Raw genomic sequence first — 22,882 nt, 5'->3', positions numbered from 1 at the left:
TACCAGAATGATTGATTACTCAAACTTTCTACAATAGGTTGGTAGGATCCCTCAGATTAATAATTAATTTTGTAATGAGAGGATCTTTAATGTCTAAGCCATTTTATGAAACATATGCATAAATTGAGAAAATGACAACAAATGATTCTCAATGGCTTTCTGATAGGATAAATTCTAAGAGAGTAGCTGGAGTTTATAAGTATGATGCCTTATCTTGTTTTACTGCTCAAGTAGTTGCTATATCTAAAAAATTGGATAGTTATGGAGATAGTATAGGATATGGATCACATATGTTTTAGAAGAGAAAGATTCAAGTTCTATCGAAGAGAATAGCGTTCAAGGGGTTGAGAATGTTAATGTCATTAAAAGATAAAATAATTTCTACTCTTATACATATAATCTAGGTTGGATAAACCACCCTAACTTTAGTTGGTATAATAATAAAATTGGAGGTAACAATCAATGGAATGTTAGCCAATTAAATCAAGAAAAAAATTAGAATAATACTTAGCAATCTATTGTAAACCATAGAAAATTAAGCATCATGGTGCCAATTAAATATTAGCACCACATCATTATTCCTCTTTTTTTAATCAAAATAATTCATATGGAGGTAGGAAGACGCCCTTGGAAGAGGTGATGATTTAGTTACAAATTCAATTACAAAATCAAACTACAACCCTTAGAAACATAGAAAACCAAATAAGGTAACTTATAAGTTTAATCAATAATAAATTGTATTAAGAATTGTCTTCCTTGGAAGGTAAAAAATTGGAATAGCAATATAATAATATTCATCTTAGGAGTAGGAAATAAATTATGAGACCCTTGCAAGAATAAAAATCAACCTCATAAAGATAGCGGTGTAGAAGAGCCTTTAAAAGCTAAACCACCTACCCAACAACCTAAACCTAACAAATAATTGAAAGACCTATTAGGAAGGTTATAGAGAGACCACCACCACCTTTTTCCTATAGTTTGATAAAATAAAATATGGATAAATATTTTTTAGGTTCTTGTAAGTGCTTAAAAAATTTACAATTAATATACCATTCTCAGGAGCATTAAAGCAAATGCCCACCTATGCAAAATTAATGAATGATATCTTGAATAAAAAATAAATTTTGGTGAATTTGAAACTGTAGCTTTAATTAAGGAATGCAGTGTTTTTATTCAAAAGAAGCTCCATAAAAATTAATGGATCATGCTAGTTTTACCTTTCTCGTAATTGTAGGTGACCAATTTTGTAGAAGAACTTTGTGTGGTTTAGGATAAAGCATTAATCTAATGCCTATATCCATTTTTAAGAGATTAACATAGGAGTGGTTCAACCCAATGTGATCACCCTTCAATATCCTAATAAATTATTTACTTATACTAAGGGGGTGATAGAGGATGTTCTTGTTAAGTTTGATAGGTTTGTCTTCCCTATTGATTTTATTACCTTAGATATGAAAAAAGGATAGGGAAGTACTTATCATCTTATGAAGACCTTTCTTCGCAATAGGTAAGGTTATGATTGATGTCCAAAAAAATGAATTAATTATGAGAGTGCCGGATCAATAAGTAACTATTGATGTTCTTAAATTTAAAAAATTCCATAATGAAAAGAATAAAGATAGTTTTAGAGTTAATATGGAAGAAAAGGTTAATAAAAATTTTAAATAAGATATGATAGTGATAAATCCATTGGAGGAAGATTCAGAGAAAGATGTGAGGGATTAGGAGAATCTATTCAATTTATTAGAGAAACTAATCAAGAGATTTAAGATATTAGGGACATCATCTTTGGGTAACACTTTAGGATCATCTATAGATGAAGCACCCATTTTAGACCATAAAGTTCTTCCTAACCATTTTATGCCATTTTGGGTATTGATTCAATTATTTCTGTTATAATTTCTACAAGTTTGAAAAAAGAACATGAAGGAAAATTGATTAGGGTATTAGGAGATTATAAGAAAGTTTTTGGATGGACTATCCTAATGGGAGAACTGACCTACTTTTTTTAATTTAGTATAAGGCATAGGGATGATAAAATTTTTCTCACTTAATCAAAATACATTAATGAGATCCTTAAGGAATTTGAAATTGATAAAGCCTAGCCAATAAACACTTCCATGAGTTCCACAATTCAGTTAGATAAGGATTCAAATGAAAAAAATAGTTGATCAAAAGAAATACAGAGGAATTATCGGATCACTTCTTTACTTGATTGCTAGTAGACCTGATACTATGTTTAGTGTTTGCATCTATGTTATATTTTAGGCTGATATAAAAGAGTCCCACTTGACTGCTGTAAAGAGAATCCTTAGATATCTCTTAGGAACTCAAAACTTAGGAATCTGGTATCCTAGAAATAAAACTTCCTTTAAAATCATAGGATATTATGATTCAGAGTTTGTAGGATGTAGAGTTGATAGGAAAAGCACTTCTGGAATATGTCAATTAATAGGACAATTCTTAGTCTCTTGGTCTAATATAAAATAGAACTCAATTTCCATGTTCACTACATAAGCTAAACACAAGTTGTATGGCTCAAGTTCTTTGGTTAAAGCAATAGATATTGGATTTATGATTATATGTAAGCATCATTAAAAACTTAAGTGATAACACTAGTATCATTTGTATTTCAAAGAAGCCAATCAAATATTCTAGGACAAAATACATAGACATAAGATACCATTTTATTAGGGACCATGTTACCAAAAGAAATATAGAGCTACACCATATAGCCACTAAAAGTTAACTTGACGATATATTTAAAAAATCGCTAGCTTTTGAAACCTTTAGTATCTTAATAACTGGATTATGTGTGATAGACATTCAGCTTGAAATTAATGTTTATTATTTCTATTTATTAATTTTATTTTATTTATATGTTTGTTTATATTTATGTGTTCTTATTTAATGCTTTTGATTTTATGTTGATTTTCTTCATTGTTTTAAGAATCGGATCACTGCTCACTTTTGATGTTATTGTTCTTTAAATGAATTTTTTTCCTTGTTTATACATGTAAACAGTGATCGACTCCTCTAAAATAGTTAAAGAAAGAAATATTGATAATTCTTTCACTTTCTCTAACTCCTTTAGTGGTGTATTTTCTTTTTGAAACAAAATTCATTTAAACTTAAATATTAGAATTTGAAATAAAGACCTATTTTATGTTTCTATAGTAATTTATCTCATATGAATAATGTTCCAAGTCAGTGAATCTCTTTCAAAATTTTTTAATTAATTTGTTTGTATTTATCATATAGATATGAATCTGTTTTATGGTTTACTCTTAAATATATAAGAGAGTGAGTTTATCCACTCTCATATTTTAAAGATAATCTCACAATTAATTTTTTTTTAAAGATTTAGAAAGGAACAAAGCATGCAAAAAATAAAAAGAGGCACAAAATGAACCCAAAAACTAAAAAGATATGAAATGACCATCAAATAATTATAAGATGCATGAAGTGCATCAAAAATTAGAAGATGCACAATGTGCGTCAAAAGCTGATAAAGATGCATAAAATGACCTCACTAAGAGTTAGCTTGCATTTCTTTCAAATTTTAAAATCTTATAAGACTCCATGTGTTAATCGATATCTTTTACACTTGAATTTAAAAATTATGACTTATGATTGATTACTTTATAATATTATTCTATTAGATACTTTTCTGACACGAAGTTTAAAATCACTTTTTCTATCTAACTTCTTTTCTAAGTTAGATTTTTATTTTAAAATATTTTTGATTTATATGGAGCCTGAGCTAGGGTTGACAAGAATGATTTTTTTAACCTTTCAGAATTTTGGTGGGTCAATTCATTTCTTGCTCATTTCTTCTAATAATAAGGTAAATTTATCATTTACTGGAGCAAATCAATTCCAAAATAAATTCTTTTTTTGTCTTCTTATTATTTTTGTCATATTTTTTATGTTTGTACTTTTGTGTTTATTTTCTTTCTTTTAAGTTATATTCGTACTTGTGTGCCGATCATTCTTGTGTTTTGTTATTTTGTGTTTTTCCTCATTTTTTTGTGATGTCAAAAAGGAGATTATTATGTTATTATTTGTTGTTGTTTATATTTAAAAAAAAAAAATTACACTCCTTTTTCTTACTGTTGGTTATCATCTCTAAGGGGGAATTTAGAGAAAAATAACATTTTGAAAATCTAATAACAACAATGTTTGTTGTCATAAAAAATGGAGAAATTATTGCAAACCTGATCCAAGCACTATGATTTTGATGATAACATATATTATCATGGATGCTACTGCTTTCTTCTAAATTTGTGATATTGTACTTTATTTTGAGTGTACTAACATTTCAAAAAATCAGCCTAACATTCACTTGCAATTTTGATCAGCTCAAGACTGAGCAGACTAAGATTATAGTTTGTATTTTTCAGTTTGTTCTATATTTTCCCTTCTTGAGTCATATCATATAATTAGGTGGATATCATTGTTGAGTAGCCTTGCACACACATAGAGGAATGGAGAAAAATATTTTTGAGAGAGTTTCTTTTTAAGTAATTTATAATGTATGCTTTTGTCTTCATATTGTACAACCTTGTTTCATACTGTATGACTTTAATTTGTATTGTACGATATGTTGTGCTCTGTCAAAACTAGTCGCCATAGGCTAAGAAAGATACTAATTATGTGATAATCACACAATATGATTTGGTTCGTACTATACATCCTAATTAAAATCTTTTTTAATTAACCCTCAATATCAGACAAACAAATCATGGATAATTATTATCACCAATTGTACTATATGATACATTTCATATAATACGATTGATAATGTACCAAATTGGTCATCCTAGAGATCGTACCAAATGAAATCCACAATTTTTGTACTACTCGTACTATATGATGTCCACAATGATGGATGATCGATAGTACACAAAGTTAACAATCCCAAGAGTTGTTCCAAATGAACAGAAGGAATTTATATAATTCGTATTACATGATCTTTTGATTGTATTATATGAAGTGTTATAAAGATTCAACAATTTGTCTGCACGAATTTGCTGAACGAATCTAAATTTCACTCATTGTTTGGCACGATATGTGTATCGTAGTGTATAAACAGAAGACAGAACTATTAAAAGTTAGGGTTTCTTGAAGCCCACTACATAAGGTTTTCTAATACTTCAATTAGAAAATCTTTGGCTGTCTAGATTTCAAGTGAGAGAGCTTTGAGGGAGAGAAGAAGGAGAGCTTTATGAGAGAATTGATAGAGATTTTGTGAGGGAGAAGTTATGAGGTGATTTACAAGGTTGATCCAATAAAGAATCTTACCTAGTATCTAAAATCTTATGCTTGAATTCTCTATGGCTCTAGAAAAGAAGTTTTCAGTAAAGATCGTGGTTCACTAACCATCACCTGGAAGGTGAAAATAGAGTTGTGGTTCTCTAACCATCACAAGGAGGGTGAAAATAGAGTTGAGGTTCTCTATCACACCGGGTTGGTGAAACAACGTTTGTACGAGCTTTTCTACCTTGATTTGAAAGCAAAAAGAGAGACACTACTATTTAGTGTAATATTTGGGGATGGAGTCTCCAAAGAGTGGATGTAGGTCAGGTTGACCGAGCCACTATAGATTCTAGTATATTCATTCTGAAAATTTTTTGCACTTTATTTTTTAGCAATTATATGTGTGGTTGAAAAATACGATTTATTTCGTTGCTGTAAAATTTACTTATTTTTGCATTCACCGTATCGATTCTCATAAATATATGTGAAAGGTTTTTAAAAGATTTCTTTTTCTATAAAGAATTTTTTAAATATCTAATTCACTCCCCTCTTGATTAGCCTCGGGCTAGTTCTTAAAGATTTAACAACTTTCACGAACTTTCCAAAACAACAAAATTCTTAAATACCAATGAATGTAAAAATAATTCCTAACATTATAAATAATACCTTACTAACCAAAACACTATAAAACATTATGCTTTATATAATAAGCATGATTAATAAACTTATCACCCTAAACCCTAACTCTAGAACCGTAAACCCCAAACCATATCCTTAGAAATATAGCCTAAATAATATAGGCACTATATATAATTAAGGTTTATAAAATAACATTTTAACCCTAAATGGTCTTAACACTAACATAGCTAAACTAAAAAAATATGTCATATAAAATACTTTGTCAAATATAAACATAATTTGAACCACCAAATAACAAGGAGATGTGTATTGCATGTTTACCTTATGCGTATGCATATTTGCTTAAAACAACAAAATCCTTAAAGACTAAGAACTAAAAACATTATCGTAAACTTATGAAAATGATTGATTTGAGCTTTTGCCTCTACAAAGAATATAAGCACAATTATACTATGCATATCAAACAAATGCATATGGAATGCATATTTTCTTAAACACAACAAAATTCTTAAAGACCAAAGATGAATTCCTAACCTATAAATAAGACCTTAATATCCTAAACACTAAAAAATATCATCTTTCATATAATAAACATGATCAATAAACTTTACACCCCCTTCAATCTTTAACTCTAGAACCCTAAACCCCTAACCATATCCTTAAAAATATAGCCTAAATAACATATGCACTACATATAATTAAGGTTCATAAAACAAAATTCCCACCCTAAATGCTCTCAACACTAACATAGCTAAAGTAAAAAAAAAAGGACATATAAAATACTTTGTCAAATTTAGAAAAAAACTTTAAACCACCAAACAACAAGGAGATGCATGTTGTATGCGTACCGTATGCGCACCCAATGCATATAGAATGCATATTTATTGCGTATTTGCTTAAACATAATAAAATCCTTAAAGGACAAAGCTGAATTCCTAACATTATAAATAAAATCTTAATATACTAAACATTAAAAAACATTATGCTTCATACAATAAACTTGATCTATAAACTTTACACCCCCATCAATCTTTAACGCTAAAACCCTAAACCCTAAACATTATCATTAGAAATATAGACTAAAACACTACATATAATTAAGGTTCATAAAATAAAATTTTAATCCTATATGCTCGCAACACTAACATAGTTAAAAAAAAAAAGAATGTCATATAAAATACTTTGTCGCAACATCATTATTAAACTTAGCAAATTATTTGTTTGTATACGTATAGTATGTGTATCAGCATAGTATTTTATGTGCAACAAATACATATTTATTGAGTATTTGATTAAACACAATAATATCCATAAAATTAAAATAAAATTTACAAAAAATTTCTTTTATATAATGTATAAGTTATATTTTACAGAAAAATTAATGAATGACAGATAAAAACCATACAAAAAAATTAATCAAAATGTTGTACATTGAATAATTATAGAACATGAAAAAACAATGAAAAAAAAATTTGATGAAGCACACAACAATGCGTATGCGACTTCCACCATATATTTTGTCATAGTATGCCAGTTTTTACTATCAGTCCAGTTGGTGTTGCGTTTAAGAATAATATTTTTCATACAATTGTAAACAAACATTCCGCAATCTACATTGCTAGTCTTAGTTGGCACGCCTTTGACAGTCTGAAACTTCCATTATCTGATATAATTATCAAAAGCTTCTATCACGTCCTTATATAAGATTCTAATATGAACATGGAACAAAATTTAGTTCACTAGTAAATTTAAAAAAAAAAAATTAATAATTGATATCAAATTTGTTATCTTTGTAGCAATACTTTTATGCATGGGGTTAGACAAAGAATCATAAAATTATTACTTTCTTTCATTCACCAACCCAACCAAAAAGGTCCAGTGCGAATCGTCAATAATTGGTTAAAGTAGAATTTCACATAACTGAATCGAATTATAGGTTATATGTTTGATTAACAAATTTGACTTTGGATCCCTCTTCTTATAACTCTCCAAGAACTAAATATAAGAAATAAAAAATGAAAAAGCTAAAAAAAGTATAAAAAATTATGATACTTATTGGGCGAAAGTTTACTCTTCTCATTTAATAAAATGGCGAAGACATCTATATGATTATTGTCAAGATAATTATCGGATAATAATTCGTCAATGTCACGTCTACAAATTATAATGTTCCCAGAAAAAATATTGTATCACCCCTGAAAAAAAATTAGGAACAAAATACGCAGTTGATAAGTATAGAATGCGTAGTAATTATGTATAAAATACATAGTAAATACACAGTCAATAAGCACAAAATACGTATAAGTCAATCAACATTAAAAAATTAACAAAATAGAGTTAATAATATAGTGAAAATATTTACTTATTAGTGAACTTCATAATGCATTCATCTAGAAAAATTTTCTTCTTATTACTCAACATCTCTTTGCCAATGTATTCCACTTCTTTACTTGCAGGGTTAATAGTTATTAGAACGTGATCAACATTTATTAGTTCTTTTTGAGATGGATTAGAAATGTCTGATTTCTGCTTCTTGTTAACTCTCATAGTTTTTATAAATTTTCTTCCTCTTCAAGCTTACTTGATTCTTTCTAATTAAAGCTTGGGTAGGGATAACTAGTTTGCCATGAACATGATTAGACTCGTTTGGGGCATGCAAAATCAATATGTATACTCATTAGGGGCATGAATAGAAGTGTATTCGAGGAACCAAACCTGCATAAGATGAAAATTAAGTTTAGCTAATGAATTAGTCAAATTAAATAAAAAATTAGAATGATTTTAGCATTCACAATTAGCATAGGCGAAAAATCATTGAAGTAACATGCTAATTGTTCTTTAAAATATTGATACAGATGTAGATTAAAAAAAAATAAACAAATGAAATAAGAAAAAATAGAAGATATGAAGAAATTACACACAATTTACGCAAAAATTATGCAAAAAATGAAGAAGGTATGTAGATTTTAGATATTAATTACATAATAATCAATATTGAGTAAGAAATCACTAATCTTTTCATGTTCTAAATATTTTTGTTTTTTATGATTTAGTATGTTTACTTGTTTATTGTTTTTATGATCCACATTATTTATGTTAAAATATTAGAATTTTATGTTTCAGCAAATACGCAAGGAATATTGAGAAAATATGTTGGGAAATAAATATCAGCAAACAATTATGCATTTATAAAATCTTAATACACTATAAAAAGTTGAGAACGATCAATCTTTTGTATGCAAAAAAAACATAGTTATTATGGAGTACATGAGTAGAGAAAACGATTAATCTATTTTATGGAATAAAAATGCAGTTATTACGGATTAAAATCGTACTTAAGAATACAAGCAACAAATCAAACTTATTTTTTAGGTTACTCCATTTGTGCAGGAGCTAATAGAAGAGAATGTTGGAAGTTGTAAGAAATTTTTTTTTCAGGAACTTCATAAAACTGTGAATATTGGATATTTAAAACTGAATATGCGTTTCAAATGTGAAAATTTTCTGTCATTTCACCTTTTTATCCATCTCTAGACGAGCGGGTGTGGTAGCACTGACCAGACAGATTAAAATCGGGTCTAATCTAAGCGGACTATCTTCATCGGCAGACAAACCACACGAATAATTTCTACGGTATATAGCATGGAATAATGTTTCCTAACACGATATTGAAAGTTACATACGGAATAATTTCTCCCTGCTTCGACAGCCGCCTCTTCTTATTCCCATTCCCAATCGGGCAACGCAACTTGTTCCCGGCTTTGCCAACTGAAACCCTAAATTCTACAGTGTATGTGATCGCAGCCTCCGGCGACCACGATGCCTGTCTTTCTTTCAGAGGAAGAGTTTAGTCTCATATCTAACGACGCCGTAACAGTAGCGGAAAGGGCCGACTCCTTCATTCGCGATCTCCGTCAGCAACTCGACTTCGTCCGGGCAGAGGCCGATGCCAAATCGATTGCCGAAGAGCAGAACTGCGCTCTTCTCGAGCAGAAATATGAAGCGCTGTACTCAGAGTTCACGAGGCTGCAGTACGAGAACGCTCAGCTGTCTGCATCCACCAAAAAGAGTCTCTCAGAGCTCGCGGACGCGCAGGCTGAGAAACACCAGCTTCATATTAAGGCGGTGAGCACTCTAAGCCTTCATCTTCTTATTTTTATCTTTTCTGATCGTTGACTTCACTTGTGGTCCTCGGCCACATTTTGTAGATTGGTAAGGATGGAGAGATAGAGAAACTCTCGCTGGAGGTAGCAGAGCTCCACGTATCAAAGCGGCAGCTTCTGGAGTTGGTGAATCAGAAGGATGCGGAGATTAGAGAGAGAAATAGTACCATTCAAATCTACGTTGATAAAATCGTGAGTTATCTTTTCCTTTGCACGAACTTTATAGGGTTTACTAGAAAGGTCCGAATCAACTGACTTGTTCATGTATTGAAAGCAGTTCTACAAAAAAAAAAAAAAAAAAAAAAAGCTTGGTTTTTTATTTCTTGACCCGTAGGTTAATTAGATCGAAAGCTGAAATATGTCTTTAGCACTTTTAAATAGCAAATAATGCATATAACGCATTTCAAGAAGTTTATGCTAATGCCATGTTGCAACTTATTAGAGATGTTATTTGCTCTCTTTCTTCTGAAGAGTAATTCTTTTTGTGTTTGGCTTCTTTCTTTAGGTCAATTTATTATTGGGGAAGTCTAGTTGGAGGGTGTATATTAATTCAGGAAATTTATTTAAGGACTCTAGTGAATACTTACTGGTTTATTTAAGGACCCTAGAATACCTTGCTGTCACTCTTATCATTTTAATCCAATAGCCTGCACATGAAGAAAACATGTTAGTTTGTCATTTTGCAGTTTTGCATGCCATGTGGCTTTTATAGTAGCGATATAAAGGCACAAACAATCACATGAGCATTTGATGAGGTTGCATTCATTTGAAGCTAGAGCTTTTGAACTGTTATATTTATGTGTGAAATTATGATAACTGTGTGGATTAACACGTGCGTGATTGTTAGTGAAGTGTTGGTATCATGTTGAGCAGTTGTATTTTGGTTTGGAATCTTAAACTTTAAATTGTGTCAGACCTAACTTAGTTCTTTTCCCTAAATAGAAGTGATATCAAGGTGTGCTCGTATTAATGTAAGTAGTAGTGTCTTGGTTTGAGATGTAAAACTTTTAATTTGTGTCAGACTTGACTAATTTGTTTTCTCTAAAATAACTTTTCATCGCTTTTTAGAAGTGTTACCTAAATATTTATGATCATGTGAATAGCTTGATCATGATCTGAGTGGATCAATTTGGAAACTGGTGAGATTTCAATAATAAAATTTGTACAAGCTATATTTTTCATCACAATTCTATGGGTAATCCTGAGGTATGTGAATGCTAGATTGATGTGTCCCCGTTGGTAATGTCAAACTTTGCAAAAAGATGGTATTTTCTCATGGCTGAAAAATAAAGATTTAGTTGTGGTGGATGATTTTAGGAATTTTTTCTTATATATTTATAACTGTTGATACAGATTTTTTTTTTTAATTTTTAAAAGGTCACCTTTTGGCATGCTTTTACTTTTTACTATCCATATAATAAAAGCAACTTATTATTTGAATTACTAAAATGTTGGAAAAAATATTTGTGTATATTGTTTCTGTGAAGCTCATGGTTGGTCTGCAGGATTGATGTAACGGGATATAAGTTCTTTACTCAAGAGTTATTGTGTTGTATGATAAATTTATTAATAACAGCTCTAAGCTATAATTACATGACCTGTAGGCTTGAAACTCAATAGTAAGAATTGCGCAGAATTATTTTTTTCTTTGATGCAATGTATAGCAGACATCCTTAAAGAAATTTATTAAACCTTTTGCATAAATATTTGCTATATTATTAGAAGTATTCTTGTTTGTTTTTGCAACTAAGTGGAATTGTCTTGTTCTATAGACTCTTTATAAATTTATGTTATTCTTTGATTTCTTTGTTAATTATTGTTAATTGTCCCTGTGAAATAGTATACTTGATTTCTTACTTAAGGCGTGGTCAACTAATGCAGGACAGTGAGAAAAAAATCGAGGAATAAATTTATGTTAGTTTCTTTGATTCCTCCAGCTAAATTTCTCTCTCCTCTTTCCTTCTCTCCCTTTTCTTATTAAGTTTCAGTTGCACTTTTTGTATTTTTAGTGCATTCACATTTGAATTTTTATACTATGTGCAATCCTTCCAAGGTCAATATTATAAATATTCTTACGTCCCTCCTAGATCATGCCTTCCCTCCCTATTTTAGGTTATTTACTCCTATAAATTGGAGCTCCTCTTCTTCTCTCTTAGACCTATTATTTCATTCATCCTTTTTGCTTCAATGCCTTATGAGAAGGTTTGAATGGTTTATTCTCCTTCATTTGATGTTGATCAACAGCCATGATGGTACTTATTATGCATTTGGTTAAAACGAGTGTTCTTGACACTTTGTTGGAATCTTCTAGTTTGGTGGTCTTCTGTCTCCTTTGAAAGTGGATTAATAAACCATATGATGCTTTGTTTTTTCCCCCCTTTATAAGTACAATTTTTGTTTTCTTCTAATGAAAATAGCATCTTTATCCTACATATGTAAACTGATGAATATTACATTACATACATCTAGTGGCATAACTTCGTAGACTATATCAATAAAATCTCTAGAGAAAACATACCTAAGGTTACATTTCTGACAAAACAAACCTTATTTGAAGTTAACTAATCAAATAAGATTTTGAATGCTTGATATTTGGGCTATTAAAAATTTTAAAATTCGCTTTATTTGACTCGGCTCGAATCAATTTTGAGCTACACTCAAGGCTCACAATTGATTTCAGATATTGAGTTTTTATCTAATTGCTCGGCTCAAATTATAATTAAAAAATTGGTATTTTCATAAAATACGTATCATGTGTAATAAAATATATGTATAATATTTATATATTTAATTAAAAAATAATTTTAAGTTGACTTGAAATAGAATCATTTTGAGTTGATTCAACTCGCCTCAAATGATTTTGATTGAGTTGAGTTTGGTATGAATTGGAGTTAAAGTTTTTGATTTCAAGTTAACCTATACTCAATCAAGCTGGACTTGATATTAGCCCTACTTGATAGCAACTAGCCCAAATTTCTCAATCAATCATTTCGAGATAATATTTGTTTCGCCACCTAGATTTAAAATAGCATTGATGAGGGCAGATTTATTTTAATGCTTAAGTTGAAAAAGTTCGTCAACTTGCTCATTCTATGTGCATGCCACATCAATGAAGCTACAAGATTTACCATTTTACTTCAATTACTTATTTTGGAGTAATGATGGTCTTTATCATTTTCTTCCCTCCTATTTTTGCTTTTTCTTTGGATTTGAATTTCAATAATCGATGAGCTTATGCCCTGGCTTTTTGCAAAAGCTATACTATCACCTAGTGCATTTCTCTTATGCAGCTAAACTTTCAATCCTCTCTTGTTTCCAATTGCATGTTGGGTGTTCTATCCAATGGAAAGAGATGTTTCTTTCCTCAAGTGCAATAGCTTTTGTGCTGGCTTCAATGATATCATCAATTGAAAAAGCTTCAATTCTTTGCGAAGTATTTCATGAAGCTCTACTGCATATTTGGTGAATACAAAGATTTAATCCAAAACAATTTCTAATGCAATTGTTTGCTTGATATTCTTGTACATTTTGTTTGCCATTCTCTGCGTCAAAATTTGGAATCAAATTTGCATTTCTTCTTTGTTATCTGTAAAGTTGACTTGAGCCAATCATGTCAAAGTTAGTTTATCTTATTTTTTAGATTGTGAATTTCAATGCACTAAAGTGTGTGAGGACAACTTCAAATGAGCAAATGCAATTTTGATAACTAATTAATGCTACAATTATAAAATAATTATATCTGCTTGTTGCTTGAAAAGCATGGACTTGTTGTGGGGAATAGTTGCACTATGTGATGCTGTGTCATGACTTGTAAAAGGGAACATGAATAGGTTTGGATGCCTAGTATTATTCTATTTGTACATTAGGTTGGTAGGAAAATGAGTGTAAGGAAGTCAATTTCATTTGGAGAAAAGGACCAAAATGATCCCTTGACTATTTATGAAGGAGCAAAATAATCCTCAACTATATTAAAGGATCATCTTGGTCCCTGAAGTCTATAAAAAATAATGAAAATAGTCTCATGGTGAGACTATTTTGAGTCATCTTTAAAGAGTTGAGGGGACCAAAATGATCCTTTAATATAGTTGGAGACAATTTTGGTTTTTCATAAAGTGTCAAGGGACCATTTTGATCATTTTTCATTTCATTCAATCTTAATAACTCAAGTTTTTAGATTGCAGTCTATTCATAATGACCCAATAAAATTTAGTTACCATTTAAATAAATTATCAAACACTTAACATAAGATTACTTGGCTTACTAAACTTTTTAATACTATTTTGAAGACTAAAAAGATGCCAGATGAGTGGAGAATGAGTTTATTAATTCCTATTTTTAAGAATAAGGCAATTGAACATCTCTCTATATCTATATTAGTTTATTATATTTATCTACTTACACATATATTTGTATGTCCTCTTATTAAATTGTACATTGCCAGTTAAGGATATGACAGTCTTAAATTTGCTGGAAAGTAAATAGATTTATTGTGATATGGTATCAAACTATCTGTGTATCTTGAAAATGAATGATGTTTCATGAATATGACAGTGTGATAATGAAATATATGATAAAAGTGAAGTGTTATGTCAATCAACCATGTCTGTCATTATGGTATTGATGTGGCTTAATGCAACATTTCACATACTTGCTGGAGTATTTTTGAACGCACATCACAATTAAATCTAGTTGCAATATATTTATGAGTAAGGGTTTAACTCATTTTCTGGAGTGCTTAACTTAATTTTCAGAGGCATTTGTGTGTGTCTTAACAAATATTATACGACTTTGATTTCCTACCTACGCACACACAAGTGGAGACAAATCATCATCTAAAGGGAGAATTCAACTTTTGGTTTGAATTATAATTGTCAAGTTTACGCATATCCAACTTTATGGCAGGTGATCCAAATTTTGGCTTTATTTTGTTTTGCCAAAAGTTGTGAAGTTTGACATGTTCGAAGAGTCTGCCACTAGTGTAGAAAATTTAATTTGAATGTATGGATTGACCTTCTGTCATTATAATTTAGATTTTTAATGCTATCTTGTGTATTTTCTAATGTTTCCCTTGTCTTTGCTTTGCTTATGGTCATTTTGGAAAGATCCATTTGTCAGAGAATAGTTCATCAAGGGAATCTAAACTAAATGAGATTGAGACAGAGTTGACGCGTTGCCAAGCTATTTGTACTCACCTAACTAAGGTTAGCTTTATTTTAAATATTTGATACGAGGGTTTCAAACTCTTACTTTATATTGCAGGATTTTTACTTTATTAAGAATTTTAGAAGTTCTCAGTTTACATTTCCTTTTTTTTATCATTTTTTTTAACTTGTTTCATTATTTATTTTCTTAAAGCACCAAGGAATTGTGATACTCGATTTTGGAAGCCCCATGATTTCCTAATACAATTATGTGATATATGCATCGAATCATACACATGAGTTCAAAATTTGTAGTTCACTGACTATCCAGTTAAACAAGCGTTCATCTTTTATGCTGAAAATAAAAGTTTATAAAATTTACACAAATGGTAATCTAATTGTCGCTCGAATAGAAATTTAAGATTAAATTCACACATCAATTTAAAATTACACTACAATCATAAACCATGAGTTATGATCAAATCCAATTACAATGTTAGACTAATAACTAGAAATACAAGAAAGAAAAATAAAAATATTAAGAAAAAGGAAACTCCATGGTATAAATCTAAGCCTCATGCTTGTGTAATGAAATGACATTTTCTTGAATTTGGCACGCATCACTTGTACGATACTAAAATGATTCACATCAAAAAAACACTCGGAATTATTATTGTAAAAAATATTTTATATGCTCCAAGTATCCTTTATTTATAATCACAAAACCTTTTCTCATACAACAAAATTTTCGAAATACTATTGGTTGCTTACTATCCCAAATTTTTTTGAATTCCAATAATAAGCTATAGTACCAATCTTTTCTGCAGAAATCACACTTTACAACTTAACTGGAAATTCATAAATTTCATTCGAGGCATTGAATTAGGAACCAAATAGCAAACCAAGTTACAATCTATCTGAATGCCTAACCCCAACAAATGTTAGATGCCGAAGAAATAACAGAATTTGTGTTTTTTACAAATAATAAATTGATTGAGATTATTAAGGAAAATTAACAAATTTGTGATAGATAAATTGAAGAGACTAATCACTTGAAAGTCAACATCGAACCCAAAATTTGGCTAGAACTTAGGGTTCCAGCTAGAAATTCATCATAAAGGAGATGAATGGATCTTCGTCAAACGAACACTTTTCTGTAACAGGGATGGCCATTTTCCAAAACCATAGAATTCCTATAATTACTTATCACTGGAGCGTTCCTTTAGTTCTGTTATATGTGATCTTGTCATTTCACTTGATTGAAACCACTTTATGCTACTTTGAGTTGCAATTTGTTGTTGGGAAAATCATATTGGATTTTTATTTGGTGTCCTTTATTGATAATAATAGAAATAAGTTGTAGGATGTATAGAAGAATATAGTAGTTGTCCTCTAATTTTTTAGCCATTCAGAATGGGAAATGGCGTTCTTGTAGTGTTGTGTTCCTTTGGCTTGATTTTGGTCATATTTTAATGATGATGAAATTGGCCAACATTTGTTATGTATTTCCAACTAGAAATATGTATATGTTTACTTAACATAGCGTCGGGATCCAAAACTATTCAGGGTCCTTAGAATATGATTTTCGGACAGGACTACCAAGCAATTTGATGGCTTGGAGAGGAGTTGATTCTTTGTTCATGCAATGTTTAAAGTTGATCTATTTTGGTAATCTTAATTGGGTTGAGGCCTGGTTTGAACTTATGTGACTGGGCACCTAGATTTTATGATGCACCGACACTCCGCTTAAAGAGGGTATGCAGTGTCGGACACGGACATGCGTCAGACACGGCATGGACACGTGTCCGACATGGCATTGGAGTGTCGCAATTTAAAAAATTAAAATTAAAATCGGACACGCGTGTCGGACACTCGTGTCCGGTTATTAAATGATAAATCGTCCGTTCTATTTAGAAATTTTTGCGAACGAAAAGCCCTATTTTTCCGATCCACGAAAGAATCTTCTAGGGCGGACTGTGCGAGCTTGCAGCCGACGCCAAATGGAGCCTTCGTCATTTCTGCTCAAGCTGAGGCCAAGTAGAGCTCGTCTTTCCCATTCCTTCGTTCCTGCGTGATTTTTGTGGTCATCCGAGGCAAAGTTTGCAATCAAGGCCAAATAGAGCACCTTTTGCGTGCAAGAGAGCCAAGATTTGTAAGTGGATTTCGTCATTTCTTCTCTTCATTGTTGAAAAACTAATGTATATGCTCAATACTGCTAGGTATTGCTAGGTACATGCTTGGTACCGATCAGGTACATGCTCGATATCGTTAGGTACATGCTCGGTACCGCTAGGTACATGCTCGGTACCGCTCAATACATGCTCGGTACTGCTAGGTACATGCTGATGTAGGCAAGGGGGGGTCAAATCAAATCCTAATATTTGATTTTTGACTTCCCTAGCTCATTAATGTCCAGTGAAAGATTAGCTCATTATGAGCTGATTTTTAGTTATAAAATTAATGATTGGGAGCTAGATTTGATGAATGGAACTTGTTCTTTCATATTCTTCTTAAATTGGGGCTGCTGCAGTTTTTCTTCTCTGGATTTCTCTCCCACGGTCTGCTGCTCTCTTCGGGAATGTTGCTGCCTCTTCAGTTGGCTGCCTGCTTTACTGCTAAGGCACCTTTTTTGACCGTGATTTGAATTCCCTGTTGGAACTGTAACTTGCCTCCTGGTTTCCTGTGCTGAAACCGTGGCTTTTGCTTTGTTCCTGGCTGATTCCGTGGCTTTATTCTGCTTGGATTTTTGCTGTGCCTCTTGGGATTTCAGCAAGGTAAGCTTTTGGCCTTTCATTTCTATTTGGGGATTTGAGGAACTTTTGGGCTGTTAAGTTTCCCCTCTTATGCCTATATATAGTAAGATGTTTGGGCTGTTTTAAATAGGTTATGTGAGTGATTTTTGGAAGCCAAAACCTGCGGGTTTGTTCGTGGAAAAGCTTGCGAGCTTGTTCCATTCTCCTTCTCCTCTAGGAAAGCTTGCGAGCTTCTCCTCCTCCTTCGTCTTGGCTTCTAACCTCTTTCTTCTATCCGCAAGTGTCATTCCATTGTATCCTTCTTCTCTTGGAAAGCAACTTTAGGTGTCTTGTAAGAGTCATTTGTAAGAGTCGTTTGTAAGTGTCCAAGTTGTAATAGTTTTTATAATATTAAAGTTGTGTTTTGTTTTGTTTAATTTGTCTAATTATTATAAGTTTTGTAATGTTCTATTTCCTAGTAAGGTCTAGTTTTTGTGATAAAAAATTTGGGTCCCTCTCCCAAATTTTTGATTGCATCACATGCTCAATACCGCTCAATACATGCTCGATACCGCTAGGTACATGCTCGGTACATGTTCGGTACCACCCGGAAACCCCCATAGGGACGCTGCCCCTTGACCCCGAAACCTAACTGGTCAGGTCGAACCCTGCCGCTGCCCCCTTGGACCCCTGACAGACCGGTATATTGTTGTATTCATATTTTCGTATTATTGGGATATTTTGATTTCACTTCATATCAATTTAACTTGATGTATTCATATATATGATTGGTTTGTTACACAATTGTATTTTAAAACAAAATGAGCTTTGCGGCTGGCAGGAGTGGATTAGGTGAAGGTTCAAAAGAGCCATCAGTAGAAACTGATAAGCCGTTATGGATTCATGTTACAAAGTTAGGAAAAACATTTGAAGGAGGAGGAAATGTGTTATTCAAATGCAATTATTATTGTGGCACCTACAAATGATTTTATTCTAGGGTGAAGGCACTTCTATTTAAGATTTTTGGTCGTGGAATTAAAATGTGTCTTAAGATTACTACGTCGCAGTTGATTGAATTGAACAGATAAGTTGATGAAGTTGAATCTAGGATCCAAAGGACACTCCCTAAAGAGATATCTTTGCCATCTACTCATGGCTTATCCCACACTTCTTCCTCATCTGTGAGAGTTGATCCAGCTTTATCATTTAGAAGTGAATGATATGAAACAAAGAAAAGAAAATGAGTTGCCAGTAGTTCTCTAGTGAAGGCTTTTAATTTGCAGCAGCGAGAGGAATTGAATGGTGAAAAAGCAAAGATGTTTTTTTTTTTTTCCAGCTGGACTTCCTTTCAACCTTGCAAGGAATCCTCATTATAAAAATGCATTCATTTTTGCATGTAACAACAAGCTTGCAGGATATGTTCTACCTGGCTACAATGCATTAAGATCGAAATTATTGGAAAGGAAAAGAGCATATATTGAGACATTACTTGAACCAACAAAAGGAGTGCGGAAAGAAAAATGTGTTAGTTTGGTGTGTGATGGTTGTACAGATCCTCAAAGAAGACCCCTTATTAATTTCATAGCCTTTACAGAGAATTACCCAATGTTCATTAAAGCAGTGAATTGTGAAGGAGAATTCAATAATAAATATTTTATTACCAATTTGAATAAAGAGGTGATATTCATCATTGGGCCTTAAAATGTTGTGCATGTTATTCCAGATAATGCATCGGTGTGTAGAGCTGCAAGATTATTGGTGGAGCAAACTTATTTCCATATATTTTGGACACTTTGTGTTGTGCACACTTTAAATCTTGCTCTAAAAAATATTTGTGCAACAATGAATACAAAGACTAATGAAATCATCTATGTTGAATGTCATTGGATAACAGTGGTTGTAGATGTGTTGTTCTGATCAGAAATTTAATTATGAACCATTTGATGAGACTTTCAATGTTTAATGATTTCTCCCACTTGAAAATGTTAGCTGTTGCTGAAACTCATTTTGCCTTTGTAATAATCATGTTGAGAAGATTCAAACAAATTAAAAATGCTCTTCAATCAATGGTGATTTGTGAGAAGTGGTCTTGCTATCGAGAAGATGATGTTGGGAAGGCAAGGTATGTTAAATAAAAGGTCTTAGGTGATTTGTGGTTGGATAATGTAGACTACATTTTGGCTTTCACTGATCCAATTTATGATATGTTGAGAGTGGCTAACACAAATAAATCATGCATACATTTGATTTATGAGATGTGCTCTATGTTAGCAAAAGTGAAAGAAATTATATACAGACATGCAAGAAAGTCACATGAAGAAGACTCAAGTTTTTGGAGCATTGTTTATACCATTCTTGAAGATAGGTGGAGCAAAAGCAACACACCTCTGCATTATTTGGCTCATTTATTAAATCCAAGGTACATTTGTATTCATGTTTTAAATTAATTTAAATTTGTTGGTAAATGAACAAATAATTTTATATGCTTTGTATTATTTGAAGATATTCAAGTAAAGAATGGCTTCAAGAAGACCCTGAACGTGTCTCACAACACAAAGATTTAGAAGTTTCAAATATGAGAAAGATATGCCTGAAAAAATATTTCCCAAATGAGGAGGAGAGAAGAAAAATTAATATAGAACTTGCAAAGTTCTTTGGATATATAGAGGATTTTGATGATCAAGAATCTTTGGTTTGATAGATGGAGGATGGATCCAAAAATGTGGTGTTTGATTCATGAAGCTTCAGCATCGCTTCTTCAAATAATAGCAATAAAACTTCTTGGTCAAGTATCATCCTCTTCCTGTTGTGAGAGAAATTAGAGCATATACTCATTTATTCAATCAATGGAGAGGAATAAAATAACTCCACAATGTGCTGAAGATTTAGTTTATGTGCATACAAATCTTCGTTTCTATAAAGGAAAAACCCACTTTATGTGACATGTGATAACAAGATATGGGATGTTGTTGGAGATGAGTTCGAGTGCCTTGATGATATGTGATTATTAGAGGTTGCAAATATTTCTCTAGATGAACCAGAGTTGGAAGCAATGATATTCAATGATGATGATATTGAAGGCCAAAGACCAACATCTGAATCTAATTCTATCATTCACTTTATTGAGTATTTGGATCTTTATGTTGTATAAAATGATTTTTTGCTTATATTTTTGTGGTTGTACTAGACATTTTGTACTAAACATCTTTATGTTATAAGCTAAATAAGTTATCATGAAATTTATTTATTATTGCTTGTTATTTTTAATATAATGTCACTTTAATTTATAGATATTATATTAAAAAAAATTTATGTTGTGTCCACGCCGCACTCGTGTCTTATATTTTTAAAAAATACCGTGTCCGTGTCGTGTCGTGTCTGTGTCGCCGTGTCCATGTCGGTGCATCATAGCCTAGATTGTAAGAGCAAGTTAGATAAGTTCATAGAGATGGAACAATATAAACGAGCTTGGAAATAAAAGCATATTTTGAGCTCAACTCAACCTTTCTAACTCTGATCTACAAATTTGATAATTAGAATTCAAGAAGAAACTTTGCATCTTAATAAAAGAAGAATATATCTTCTCTTAAGCTTTCAGCTGTCTACCACTCTACCCTTTAGATAGAGGAGGATGAAGGGTATTTCAAGTGAAATATGTCATTATAAGTGAGTGGTGTTTGATAGCAATACAAAAATGAACGAAAGAGTCACATCCCTACGTAGCAAAGGAACATTGTTTGACCCTAATATAAATTGTTTAGCTTAAAGTCAACTAGTAAGATTTGGAACAATTTGTTTGGCGCATCTCCACTTGGCTAACCTATTTGTGTAGTGTTTTTTTTTTTTTTGATGCTTTCACAATCCTCCAATTTTTGGAGTAGACTTGCTTTTTTGAATTTACTTCAAGATGAGGAAACAATGCTGTCTCTTGTTTGGGTTGTATGCTTGGTAATGAAAGCTGTATTGTCCTTTCTTGTCGATACTATAACAACAACAACAACAAGCATCTATGCCACTATGTGGGGTCGACTACATGATTCCTTTTTATCTATTGTGTCCTGTTAAAGGTCAAAATTTTCATCTAAATCTAATAATGAAAGATTATTTCTAATATTTTCTAACCAAGTCTTTTTAGGTCTACCTCTACCTTTATTATTATAAGTCAAATCTATTAATCTAATAGACTAATACATCTACTTTCCTAACTGGGTCAGCAGAAGGCTGCCTTTTTATTTGACCAAACCTTCTAAGACGACTCTCTCTAATCTTATCTTCCATTGGAGCTACTCCAACATTTTCACGTATATGCTCATTCACCTAAGCATCCTCATCTTTGCAACACTTAATATTATGCTTCTCTTTTAATGGCCAACATTCTCCACTATAAAGCATTGCAGATCGCACTACGATCTTATAGAATTTTCCCTAAGTTTGAGGGGGACTTTTCTATCATATAACAAGCCTGATGCATTTCTCCACTTCAACCATACTTGAGTTTTACTAAAATATCCTCATCTATTTCACCATCACTCTGAACAATAGACCCAAGATATCTAAACGTGGGCTCTTATTAATGACTTGATCACTCAAAGTCATAATCCCCCACTATATCTATTATTACTAAAATTACATTTTTATATATTCAATCTTAGATGTTTTCAAACGAAAGCCTTTAGACTCTAAGGTTGACAACATCAACTCCCTCTCTAGTCTTATCAACAAGAAGAATATCATCAGCAAAAATCATACACCAGGGTACAACCTCTTGCAAATGTCTAGTGAGAACATCCATGACTAAAATAAAAAGATATGGGCTTAAGGTTGATCCTTGATGTAATCCAACTGAAATAGGAAAATACTTGGTCAAACCCCCTTGTGTTTGAACACATGTAACAACTCCTGCATACACTAATGACTTGAATTTAAGCATTATTAAACCCTTTATTAT

At 31.6% G+C, this 22,882-nt stretch overlaps 1 protein-coding gene across 1 annotated transcript in view; it reads left to right on the top strand.

Moving 5' to 3' along the window:
* Nucleotides 1–9,518: 9,518 nt before the first annotated feature.
* LOC110104773 (nuclear-pore anchor-like) overlaps nt 9,519–22,882 on the top strand; it is a 32,720-nt gene continuing 19,356 nt past the window's right edge. Inside the window, exons 1-3 of the mRNA XM_028700196.1 lie at nt 9,519–10,023; nt 10,107–10,253; nt 15,164–15,262. Coding sequence (XP_028556029.1) covers nt 9,718–10,023; nt 10,107–10,253; nt 15,164–15,262 — 552 coding nt within the window. The 5' untranslated portion in view covers nt 9,519–9,717. The remainder of the gene's footprint in view (nt 10,024–10,106; nt 10,254–15,163; nt 15,263–22,882) is intronic.

This window comes from Dendrobium catenatum, unplaced genomic scaffold, assembly GCF_001605985.2.
Source record: "Dendrobium catenatum unplaced genomic scaffold, ASM160598v2 fragScaff_scaffold_1470, whole genome shotgun sequence".
Taxonomy (NCBI): domain Eukaryota; kingdom Viridiplantae; phylum Streptophyta; class Magnoliopsida; order Asparagales; family Orchidaceae; genus Dendrobium; species Dendrobium catenatum.
Note: the sequence above shows the minus strand (reverse complement) of the source record. Positions and strands in the feature narration are given on the sequence as shown.